Source organism: Camarhynchus parvulus, chromosome 6 (assembly GCF_901933205.1).
Source record: "Camarhynchus parvulus chromosome 6, STF_HiC, whole genome shotgun sequence".
NCBI classification, from domain to species: domain Eukaryota; kingdom Metazoa; phylum Chordata; class Aves; order Passeriformes; family Thraupidae; genus Camarhynchus; species Camarhynchus parvulus.
In genome coordinates this window covers 18,994,699-19,006,799 of record NC_044576.1, presented here as the reverse complement: position 1 = coordinate 19,006,799, position 12,101 = coordinate 18,994,699, and the positions used below count along the sequence as shown (strand labels likewise).

The 12,101-nt window shown below is 42.8% G+C and overlaps 1 protein-coding gene across 5 annotated transcripts in view; it reads right to left on the bottom strand.

The window, feature by feature from the left end:
* PCGF5 (polycomb group ring finger 5) overlaps positions 1-12,101 on the bottom strand; it is a 58,155-nt gene that overhangs the window by 19,358 nt on the left and 26,696 nt on the right. For 4 of the 5 annotated variants that reach the window (XM_030951203.1, XM_030951207.1, XM_030951206.1 and 1 more), the window contains one exon: positions 7,074-7,383. In XM_030951203.1, the coding sequence (XP_030807063.1) occupies positions 7,074-7,185 (112 nt within the window). In that variant the 5' untranslated portion in view covers positions 7,186-7,383. Of the gene's footprint in view, positions 1-7,073; positions 7,384-7,824; positions 7,947-12,101 lie in introns of those variants that run through there. The other variant, XM_030951204.1, reaches the window with a different exon arrangement.

Here is a 12,101-nt window from a genome sequence, read left to right as displayed (position 1 = left end):
GTGAGTAGAACATGTACAGAGAAGACATCATAAGGAATCAAGAACCTTATTCCAGTCCTATATGGATGCTTCTCTATGCCAATAAACACACAGATCAGGATCATGTCTTTGTACAACCAGCTCAATACCATAAAAATCCCCTTGAAACTCTAAATCAATACTGAAGTAAGCTAAACCAACTTTTGCTTTTTCTCATGTAGAGCTAGGGTGCTATGAGGATTTGCTGACCACAACTAAATGTGATTTACCACCAGGAATATAAGGGTAAAAAATGCATATAAATTCTAGCATGTATCTCCTTCTAGCACATAGGAGATACATGATACTCCTAGTGGGATCATCAACTATATTCAAATATTTTCCTATATGATAGGTATAATCATCCTCTGTTACTCTCAATGTAAAACACCGAACATTTTTCAAAGCCTACTTCTTTGCGGTTTCAGAAAATGGGATGAAATCTAAACATTGGGTGAAAAAGGTAGGCAAAAAGGGAATTCTTAAACACAATTAAATGACAAATATCATTAATTCATCACCTTAGGGAAAAAAACAAACTCCACACCAAAACCCTTCAATGCTTCCAGTACAGGTTAACAAAACAACATGGTTTCATTTGCTTTACTGTAGGTCATGGTAGGGCAGCAAACAGGCAAAAGGAAACTGCTTAACCTAAAAGTACAGTTTGCAGAATTTGGAGGCATATGCTACACATGCCAGTGAAATGAGAACTTGAATTTCATAGTCATACAATGACATTTCAGATGAGACACAATAAAAGTTAAACTCATGTAAGATGACTTTCTATGGCTGATAAAAGTACCCATGTGACATATGCTAATTGGCTGGCTGCATAACAATGCTGTTTTCCAATACACAGATATCTGGTTCACACATTCTTTCAGATCTTCATAATCAGATGAAAAACATAGATACAAGTGCCAAGACTGTGCTGTATGTCACAAACAAACAAAAAAAGGATACCTCTTATGAATATCTACATACATATGTATCCATCCAGGTTGCTGTTTAAATGTGGATTAATGAGGTACCTAAATAAAACTTCATGTTGCATTTTTAAAATAAAGTATTCTACAAGATAACCTTTAATTAGTTAATTGTGGTACAAATTCTTTGTCAAAACTCATCCTTTGAATTCTTCCAAGGATTTCCTCTCTCAAAGTTAATCACTCTGATTCAGTGAGCAAAGGAAGGGCACAAGATATGCACAGCTAGTGGAACATCAAACCCATCTCACTGATGGCACAGAGGTGCAACAAGACATTTGGTATGTTTAATGAAGTATTTAATTATCTACCTTAAGCCTGCTTTAAAAGCACTTACTTTTAGGGAAAGTGTTTGCTTAAAAACAGGACAGAAAACTTCACTTAACTACCTTTACAGAAACTATACAAGTGGGATTACTCTTCTCTTAATTACTACTACCAGACACAGTCACACTAGATTTTCTTTTGTTAAAAGGGAGAGGGAATTTCAGCATGTGATAACCAAGAAAGACCTTTTGTGTTGAAAACTATTTAAAAATAACATTAAGGCCCTGCTACATGCCTTTGACTAAAGTTTTTGCAGGAGAAGGAGTCTGAAGGCAGCTCAGCTTGCTTGTCTGAGGGTGAGAAATTTTGCTGCAGTGAAGTTTTTTTGGGATCTTGTGTTGACAGCATAGGTTTTTAGCAAAATCTGAAAACCACTCTGGTTAAAAGATTATTTGATATTGAAAACTACTTCTCTTGTAAATTTCCTGCAGGGAAGGACATGTCTGAAAGTTCCTAGTCTGCCTTGGTTGGCAATTTCTTAACACAAATACTAGAGAGACCAACTAGAAGCAATGCACCTTTTGATCTGTTCATAAACAGGGAAAAGTTGGTGATGAATACAGCCACAGAGAGCAGCTTGCCTTGAGGTGAGTTGAGGATCTTGAGAAAGGATACACACTTAAACAGCACAGTTAGGACTCTGAACTTCAGGAGATGGGACTTCAGCTCGTTTAAGCAACTGTTCATCAGATTTCCCAAGGAGACTATCATTGGAAAGAGACTTAAGAGAGCTGGCTGAGCTATAGAGTCCACTGCACAGGGAATTATGTCAGAAGAACTGCTTAGTGCACAAGAATTGCTAAGTGCACATGGTTCCTAATTAATATGCAAAAGTAGATCATATTAGAAGTGAAAACAAGAAGGGGAAACAAAAGGATATAAAATCACTATTCTGGCACTTAAAGGTTGGAAAGCCAAGGCCCAGCCATAGCTAAAACTGATGAGAGACATAAGGGAATTGTGTAAGTATGCTAGGAGCTGAAGGAAGCTTAGACAAAATATGCCTGTTAATGAATGAGGGAAACAACTCAGGAATAGCTTATGCAGAAACATTTGAAGTCCTCAGTATCTTTTTGCCTTGGTCTTCACAGGCAGTGCTTGATCCTCCCTGCATACCAGCTTGATTTAGGAAGGAGAGGGATGATCAACAGCCAAGGAGCAGCAGGTTAAAGCTTACTGAGAAAGACTGGATGTATTCCAATCTACAGGCCAGGTAGGATTCACTAAGATGAAAGCTCATCACCATAATCAGGGTGATTATGAGAGGTACCTGATGACTAGAAAAGAGTGGTGTGTTATGGTCACCTGTAATAAAGAGGAGACGGATGGCCCAGGGAAGTGCAGCTAAACAGCCTCCTCTAGCTCACTGGGAAGATGGCAGATTACCTCATGTCCCTTGGAGTCAATTTCCAGCTATGTGAGGGACAAAAATGTAATCAGAAAGTGGCAACAGCAATTTGCCAAAAGCAATTCATGCTATAGGCTGGCAGGTGATGTAATAATAGCTTGTACCATTTGAACAGCAGCTACAGGAGTGACAGAGCCCATCCTCTGCGGAGTGGCAAAGAGTATCACAAGGAGCAATGGTCACATGTTGACATCTGGCAGGACATTCAGAAAAACTAGATAAAGATTGTAGCACTGGTAATGGTTATTAAGAGAAGCTGTGGAGACTCCATGCTTAGAAATTCAAATGTCAACTACACAGAGACATGGCTTGACCTGGTAGAGTGCTGGCAACTAACGTGTCTCCTGCATGAAGTTAGCCTAGACAACCTCCAGATATTTGTTGATGTTTTCAACCAACATTTCTACAATTTTGTAAACAGTCTGTTATTTTTTAAGATACTAAAGAATGCTCTTGAGGAAAGTTTATTTTGCAAATTTTGTAAGTCCACACTATACTAAACAATGGAGTGACTCAGGAGACAGATGATGGGACATGCCCTTTAGCTCACATCCAGCCTGCTTCCATCAGTGGTTCTTAAACATCCCTGACAACTGTGTAAAAGACTAGAAAAAAAGGTTTCAGTCCATAAGACAAAACCATTCCGTTGATAGTAGCAAAAAAGAAATGAAGTACTGAATTTGCAGAATAAGTACTTCTGCACAAACACAACCGTTTCCTTTCCAACAGACATAGGAAAGTTTGCACTTCTGGTACCCAAGTTGCACTTAGGTTTCCCAGTGAATAGTGGAGTTTTCTGTCCAACATTTTCAAAAGCCCCAGCAGAAACATCTCTTATTGAAAAGGCAGGCAGATATTTCTCAGAGCAGGAATATCTTCCAGAAATACAGAATATGCAAATCAACTGCTAATTCCCTGCTGTGGTTACTACTGATCACATTAGTTCCCCTATGATTACTGGAGAACATCTATGTCAATACATGCTTTTCATCTTGTCCAAAGTCATACACTGCACTCCCAGTATCTAATGAATTTACACTGCTTTTTCAACCATTAATACCTGCAGATTTTGATCATTTGTACAACACTGCTTTCAATCATGGCAATTAGTAAGTACAAGACAAATACCAAAGGACAGTTAAAATCTATTTGTATGTATGCACAGTTAAAATCTATGTGTATCTATTTGGACAATACTGAAGAATCATACCTGTACCATACCTGTATTTGAAAAAAAAATTAAAATATTAAATATTTTCTACAAGATAACTTAGCAGAGTACCTCCCTGAATTCTTCCATCACCTTTTTCTTCGCAGACATAAGATTTGCATATCACCACTGTTTTCAAGTTTTAAATTTTCCTTTCCATCACTGTAATCTTTGTATCTTGGTAACTGAAACTAGACTTTGCTTTAAAGAAACACCACCATCTTTCTTGCATTTCTACTTAAGGACCAAAATATGTGGCAGTTTTTTGGTGAGAAGACCTGTGTAACTATATGGCAGCTCAGTAAAATTCATGTGTTCTGACCTGGGAACTAGGCAGTGACAGAGCTGGCTCAGTGAAGAGCTCACAAACTACAAAAGAACAAAAGAAGCAGATGCTGCTGAAACGAGAATGGTCCTTATGCCATTATTGTTTTGCAATAGGACCAAAAGTAAATAAAAAATAAATTATGTAAACAAAAAGATACCACAATAAAAACATTTTTTTCTTAAATCTGATTTCTGATGTAACTATTTTCCCCTAATCCCAACCTTTTAAAAGTTGTCAATGTTCATTAAACTTCAATCATAAAAAATATCTAATACTGGAATTTTTCCAGTTTCTTTAAATGGAAAGAGAATTTAATAATATATTTATCTCTCTCTAATAAATTTACCTCTGTTAAGTACCTCAGTCTTTTCCTGATTCTTTGTTACTATTTCCCCCCTGTATCCAATAAAGGATGAAGATCTTCCTTACCACTCCTTTTCTTGATAATGTATTTATATAAACATTTTAAATTGTCTATTATGGCAGTAGCCAGATTAAGTTCTGGTTGGGCTTTGGCCCTTTTAATTTTCTCTCTTCATAACTTCATGGTGTCCCTGCAGTCCTTCTGGGTTTGACTCCCCCTTCTTCCAAACTCAGAAGCTCTACTTTTCTTACTAAGATCCAGAGAAGGCTTTCTGTACAGCCAGGCTGGTCACCTTCCCTGCCAGCTCATCTTTCTGCACTTGGGGACAACCTGCTCCTGGTGCCTTTAGGATTTCCTTCTTAAAGCACATACAGCCTTCCTGGACCTTCTGCCCTTCAGGACTGCCTCCCAAGGGAGTACATCAACCAGGATACAAAATCTGCCCTCCAGAAGTTCAGGGAAGTGGTTCTGCTAAATGCCCTCCTTACTTTTCCAAGAATTGAAAACTATCTTTTTGTGATTGCTGTGCCCAAAGACGTCCTCCAACTTTCACATCACCCACCAGTTCCTCTCTGTTCACAAACAACAGGTCCAGCAGGGCCTCCCTCACCAACTGTGTCAAGAAGTTATCCACCACCCACTCCAGGAACCTCCTAGACCGTCTTCTCTCTGCTATTTCCAGTAGGCATCTGTTAAACTGAACAAGTGCTAGTGACTGTAAGACTTCCCTCAGCTGCTTCTTGAATGTTTCATCTACCTCTTCATTCTGGTTAGGTGATCCTAACAGACTCCCACCATGGTACCTGCCTTGCTGGCCATTCCCCCAGTTCTTACTCATGAACACTCAACTCTATCATCACCATCACTGAATTCTAGACACTCAAAACACTCCCTAACACACTCCCTGGTGCTACCTCACCAGGTCTCCTTCCTTGCCTATCCCTTCTGGAGAGTTTTATAGCCATCCACTGCATCCTTCCAGTTGTGTGAGTTATCCTGCCATGTTTCTGTGATGGCCACTGGGCTGTAATTTTCCTGCTGCACAGTGGCTTCCATTGTTTTAATTCTCTGTGTGTTTCATATAGTAGGGATGCAACACCAAATTGTAAAAATTAACAGTGAAGACATTAACAACTGCAAGAACAACACTGCACAGCAACCACAGAAATGCCAAGACAAGACTTTTAACTGATATTTGTTAAAGGTTTAAAAATGGGAAATCTACCAAAAGACATATGCTTCCTCTTACTCTTCTTTTAGAAGACTTCAGATGTTATTTGGAAAGATGTCAAATTCTAAAGGAGGTCCAGTGAAACTACTGGCTATTCAGAAATAAATGTAAAAAAAGCAAGCATGTAAATAAGCTTGTGAAAGTAAGATGAGAGAGTTTGACAGGACCCTTCATATGTTTTATATAATTCGTACATGACAATGTATGATGATGTAGCAGGAGCAGAAGACAACCTCAACAACTTTTCCTGAGACAGTTTCATTGAAAGAGATCTATTCCCTACGTAAATATTTTGCCACCTTCAAGTATTTCCCTGCATTGTGCCATGGAACACTGCAGAGATGTAGGCCACTGCTGACCAAGCTAGTGTATCCATCACACATACTGCCAACAGATACATCAGTTTAAGCTTCAAGCGTGGTTATATCATCAAAAGAGCACACCTGACCTAATGATCTCACCTGTGATAGACAGGCCACAGTGATATGTTAGGTGTTAGAGCCAGCACAATCTCCACTAGCCTAGGGCAAACAAAAGGGTCTCTGTGCTCTGCCAGGTCCAGCAGAGCTGACATACCCTCACAGAATGGGTCAGGCTGGAAGGGAGCCCACTGGGTCATCTGGTCCAACCTCTCTGCTCAAGCAGGGTCATCCCAGAGCACATGACACAGAATTGCATCCAGACTGCTCTTGAATATCTTCAGTGAGGGAGCCTCCACACCCTCTCTGGGCAATGTGTTCTAGTGCTTGGCCACCCATATAGTAAAGAAGTTCTTCCTTGTGTTCAGGTGGAACTTTCTGTGCATCACTTTCTGCCCATTGCCTCTTGTTCTATTGTTGGCACTACCTAGATATTTACACATCTTAATGACGTCCCCTCTCAGCCGCCTCTTCCTGAGCCTGAACAGGCCCAGCTCCCTCAGCCTTTCCTTTTAAGAGAGGTACTCCAGACCCTTAGATCAACTCTCTGCTGGACCGGCTCCAGGAACTCCATATGTCTCTTTTACTGTGAAGCACAGAACTGCACACAGTTCAAGATAACCCAGACTACAGACCAGTGTTTAGGAATAATTAAAAATATTTAATGTAAAAATTCAGTAACCAAAAACAAGCACAGTGGTCATATTAAACACATTAACACTTAAAAAAAAACCCCAACGACTTATGAAGGAGGGACTATTTTAAAAAGTATTACTTACAGGTATGGAGGCACTCCGTTACTGTAGTTGGCTTGATGAGATAGCCTTTACAGATATAGCAGGTGATATGAGGATTGAAATCTTTCACCAAGTGCTTCCTCTGAGTAGCCATTCGTGGAGCAGGAAACACTGGCAGAGTGCTTGGGGCCAGAGAAGCAAGTCTGAGAGGCGCTGATGTCCACAGTTCACAAGAGCTGCGGCGCTGCTCTGTGCAGCTGGACTTCGCCAGGCATTTGATCTTAATTCCGCAGGTCTCACTGAGACATGGCTCATAACTCCTGCTCCTGTGCCGGGCGAGTCATTTTCCTACCTGTAACACACGTGGAAAACGAAAGCTCTGTGAACCTGGCCGGACAGCGGTGATGCCCCGGAGGACCAATGTCGCCATGAACTTGGCAGCGTTCGGGGCTGTAATTTACATAACAGCAGCCGCCGTGCGCCGGCCCCGAGGTCCGAGGCCGCGCCCCCGCCCCGCGGGGCTCCGGCCGCCGCCGGGACGGGCCGGGGCCCGCGGTGACAGGTGCAGGGGCCGCGGCCACAGCCCGCCCGGCACAGCCCGCCCCCGCTCCGCCGGGCCGGGCCCGCAGGCCGCGCCGGGCCCGCGGGGAGGAGCGCCCCCCGCCGCCCCGGCCCCGCGGGACCGCGGCCGGAGAGGGCGGCGGCCGCCCGGCTCTGCCCCCGCTCGCCCGACTCCCGTCCCTCCCTCCCGCACCTGCGGCGCCTCCCGCCCCCGCCGCGGCCCCGGCCGTACCTGGCGCAGCCCCGCGGCCTCGGGCGGGCGCCCGGCGAAAGAGAAAGGGAAACGCCGTGCGCCTCCCCCGCTCGGAGCGCTCCCTCCTCCCCGCCGGGCTGCCGCGGCCGGTCCCGGGGCGGGCGGGACGGGCGCGCAGGCGCTGCTCCCGGCCGAGCCCCGCTGCGCCACAGCCCGCAGCGCCGCTCGGGGCGGCGGCGGCCGGAGCACCGCGGGCTGCCCGCGCACGGCGGCCGGACGGCAGCGGGGGCGGCGGCGCTGCCGGCCCCAGGTGAGCGCGGCGGCGGCGCCCGGCCCGCGCCCTCCGCTCGGCACACACCCGCCGGGGCACCGGCGCCGTTTCTTAAAAATAACTTCAGCTTCTGCCCGCGGAAGGGTAGAAGTTAAACCCATTTCTCCAGCCCGCAAACGCGAACACCAAACACTGCACTAAGTTAGCCCGAATCCCGTGAAAATACGTGTGCTTTCCTCGAACCGGGACCGACTAGCCACCGGCTTAGCAAGAGTAAAAGCTGTCTCCGCGGTTCACTGCACCTGCTTTTGCCCCTCCTAGTCACAGAAACCCACCATATTACCAGGTAATTGCCCATAAAACTACTGCTGCCTTAATTTTCCAATTGTACTGTTTCTAGAAAATTTCTTTTATACTGCATATAACAATAATGACAGAAACATAAGGAGACATTTCCTGTATCAGCTGCAATGCCACCACATTACCTGCAACTGTTTTAGATCTTTGCTCTTCTGTTCTGCATTTTGAAATAAATGCTCATTTTGCAGCGGCCCTCCAGTGCACTCCTCCCTTTCACCCTTGTGTAAGTGCTGCAACAGCTGAAGGCTTTAATAACTTGGGCCTGTTTCCGCCATCCAGTCCTACTGCTGTAATATTTACCAGGCAATAGATCTCCATTAACATCAATTCAATAGCTAGTTTGAAACAGGTGCATCAAAAACTGTTACCATTAAAGTTACAGTGCAATGATGAATGCAAGATAAACCAGACAGAGCAATTCAACAGAATTTGAATTATTTTTCCTGATAAAATGTTCTTCTTGTATGAGGTTATTTCTCCACAACATGAACAAAAGTTTATATAGCTAAAAATCTTTTGAAGCAGCATAGAATCATAGAGCATCCTGAGCTAGAAGGAACCCACAAGGATCATCTAAGTCCAACTCCTGTTCCTGTACTGACAAGTCACACGCTAAAGAACACTAAATAAAGAGACAACAAAACTATATACATATCATGGGAATATTTTCATTAGTCACATTCAGTTGGTTTAGTAGAATTTGACTTATTTCAGAATGTGCATAAGAGTGGCCCTGTTCAAATGTAGTTTGATACAGCATTATTAAACTTGCATTGATATATATATACACATGCATTTAAAACATGCAGCTGCTGATGCTCTCCTGGCTATTTCCAAACCACTGCACCTGGTAAGACTTTTTTTTTTAACTAAACTATATTCTAAGTGAGATTTCATAGCATAGTTTATCAAGTGTCCCACTTGAAAAAAAGAAAGAACCCAACATTTTCTAAATGAATTAATCAGCTGGGCTCATGTTTACACAGTAATGGATGCACAGTATTCTATTCAAGCACATGAAAAACTCAGTTATGTCATTCATTTTACTGTGTAGGCCATGCAGTAATGCTCACACAGCAGCTGGGATACTTGCAGACATACGCAACTGGTATTGATGCCCATACGTCATGCTGAAGTCCCTCTTTTAAGGACAAGCAGTCCCATGCCAGGTAAGTGATAGCAAACATGGCAAATTCTTGCCTCATCTCTCCACAGTGCAGGAGCTCAGTCCTGCTGGTGCCAAGTTGATGCTGACTGAAGGTGATAAAAGCTGAGGCTTTCAGCACCTTTCCAGACCACAACATAAAGAGCAAATGAGCAGCAGCACAGAAGACGCTCTCATTTCATTATCAGAGGAAAGTAGATCCTTAAATACTTATGCTTTATATTATCAGGAAGCAAATTATGTTAATAAATGCCTATGAATTAATTATAAATTCAAAGATCGTTAACTCCTAGCACTGCATGCAACAGGTTTATTTAAACATACAGGTCCATATATGTGATGTGAGCACTTTGATCTACTTAGCAGTTCAAAGGTAACAAGCATAGTGTTTGAATCAAACAAGGCATTAATTTCATATTATGAAAGAAACAGAATTAAGAAACGAACTGAGCCCATCAGAGTAGATATGTGCCATTAGTGACAGGAAACATGGTGTCCTGGTTCTCTTGCAAATATTTCCCCAGCTCATCTGGATTCTGAATTTGTTCACAGGGAAAGTCCCAGGCTATTGGGTCAGAAAATTCCTTCAGGGTCTGGCCCATTTTCTCCCATTCCCCACAGCATTCAGGATTTTCCATGCCTGGGTCAGGTGCCTCCTCAGCCCCTCTGGACATCTCAGCCCTCACTCTAGACAAGCTGCAGACTGTATAGAGGAAGCTTACCAGATAAAATACCAGGAAAGTGGTCTCTTTAACATTCAGGGGAAATCAAATATTCTCAAAAGGTGACATAACAGATTTAAAGGAGAAGAAGGAGAGGAAGGGCTGGGAAACCTCATCCCCTACTCCTCCTCTAACAAACTGGGTGCAGTTACCAATAAATCCCCAAAACAGGCTACAGAAGGTAGGAGGAATAAACAACAGACCATGCACATTTTGAACAAACCCCAGTACCTTGGTTAACCCTCTATAAATCATAATCATCATACCCAGCAAAATAGCAATCCTAATCAGTGCCCTTCTTCTCTAAAAGCTACATGTTAGGGACAGTACTGGAGCTATCTGTGGGTGAGAAAACAAGGCTAAGCCTAGGGACCAGAGAGACGTTATCAATTCAAGCAGCATGGCTACTGACTGCTTTATCCCAATACAGGGTAAGTAAAACCAAAATGCAATCAGAACAAATTTTTTTCTACTTCATCAAGCCCCACATTGGGTGCCAAAATATTTGTCCTGGTTTGAGACAAATTTGGGAGGAAACACCCAAGAGGTGTCTCCTCTGAAAAGGCAGATTCTAGCCCTTTCCCCAAACAGTTCAGGAGAAAACCTCCTTGAAAAAAATGGAAAAAAGCTGTTTCTTTAACAAGCAAAGTATTTACAAGCCTGGAAAAATTGATAATATTAAACAATAAAACTTCTCGCTGTTCTGAAGAGATGGCAAATTCAGAGAGTCCTCCTGTGGTTCAGAGGGTTCTCTGTGGCTTGGCTCTTGCTCAGCCTGTCCAGGGCTCAGGCCTGTCCAGGCTGCAGTGCCACTTGGGAGGGGGGTCTGAGCAACTGTCCTGGTGTTCCAGACCAGAGACAAGCTGAGCAGTTCCAGAAAAAAGAGACTGTCCCAGGAAAAACTTTCTTGACTCAGGTCATAGTCGAGAAACCAGCTTAAAAAGCAAAGGAAAGCTTCTGCAGACAAAACTGCACACCACTGCTTCTCCCTCCCTTGGCTCTTGGATCTAGTGTTGAGGCACAGAACTCAACATCCAGCATCAGCAGATGGTGAGAGATACAATACAGTATCATAAAGTCACCCTAGGACACATGGTATGACAGAGCTGGTGATGATAGCCCTCAAATGAGGGGTGAAAATGCAGCTGCTCTCATTTTTCTGTGTTTCTTCAACTTTTGACTCTCATCACCTGACTTTCACTCAGCCGTCCTCAGTGTTCTCTAACACAGTGCTTACTTTTTTAAAAAAGCCAAGTCCTTTTTCACATATATGACTTTCCTAACGCATAGAAATAAATGCTGCTTTCTAAGCATTACCATCCTTGAGGAGCAGTTTCTTGAAATCTGTAAAGAACTACTGTATCATCCTGATGTGAAACAGAGTATTTACTTACATTTAATATCAATAAAATGTATCTTTTGAAAGGAACAGCCAGGACATACAAGAACTTGAGGACTCCACGTATTTCATTAAAGCAGTTCTACCACTTTTTGAAATATACCAATGCTCATTGTCAGCTCTCAAGTAAATTTCAGAGACAAAATAAACATTGATCAATAAAGCCAAATTCTCAGCAAAATTTTAAATGAGTAAATAATACTAACTTTGCAAGAAGATCCACATTGGTACAATGTTACATCCTTATCGAGCTACTCTAGAATCTGTTTCTAGGCAAGTCTCCAACTACCCTCCAGTTATCCTAAGAGTTACTTGTATTTTGCAGATGAAAGAATTACTGAAATCCATCTGAACTAGGAAACTAATTTTAAAAAATCCTCAGTTTTCTTGATAGAAATT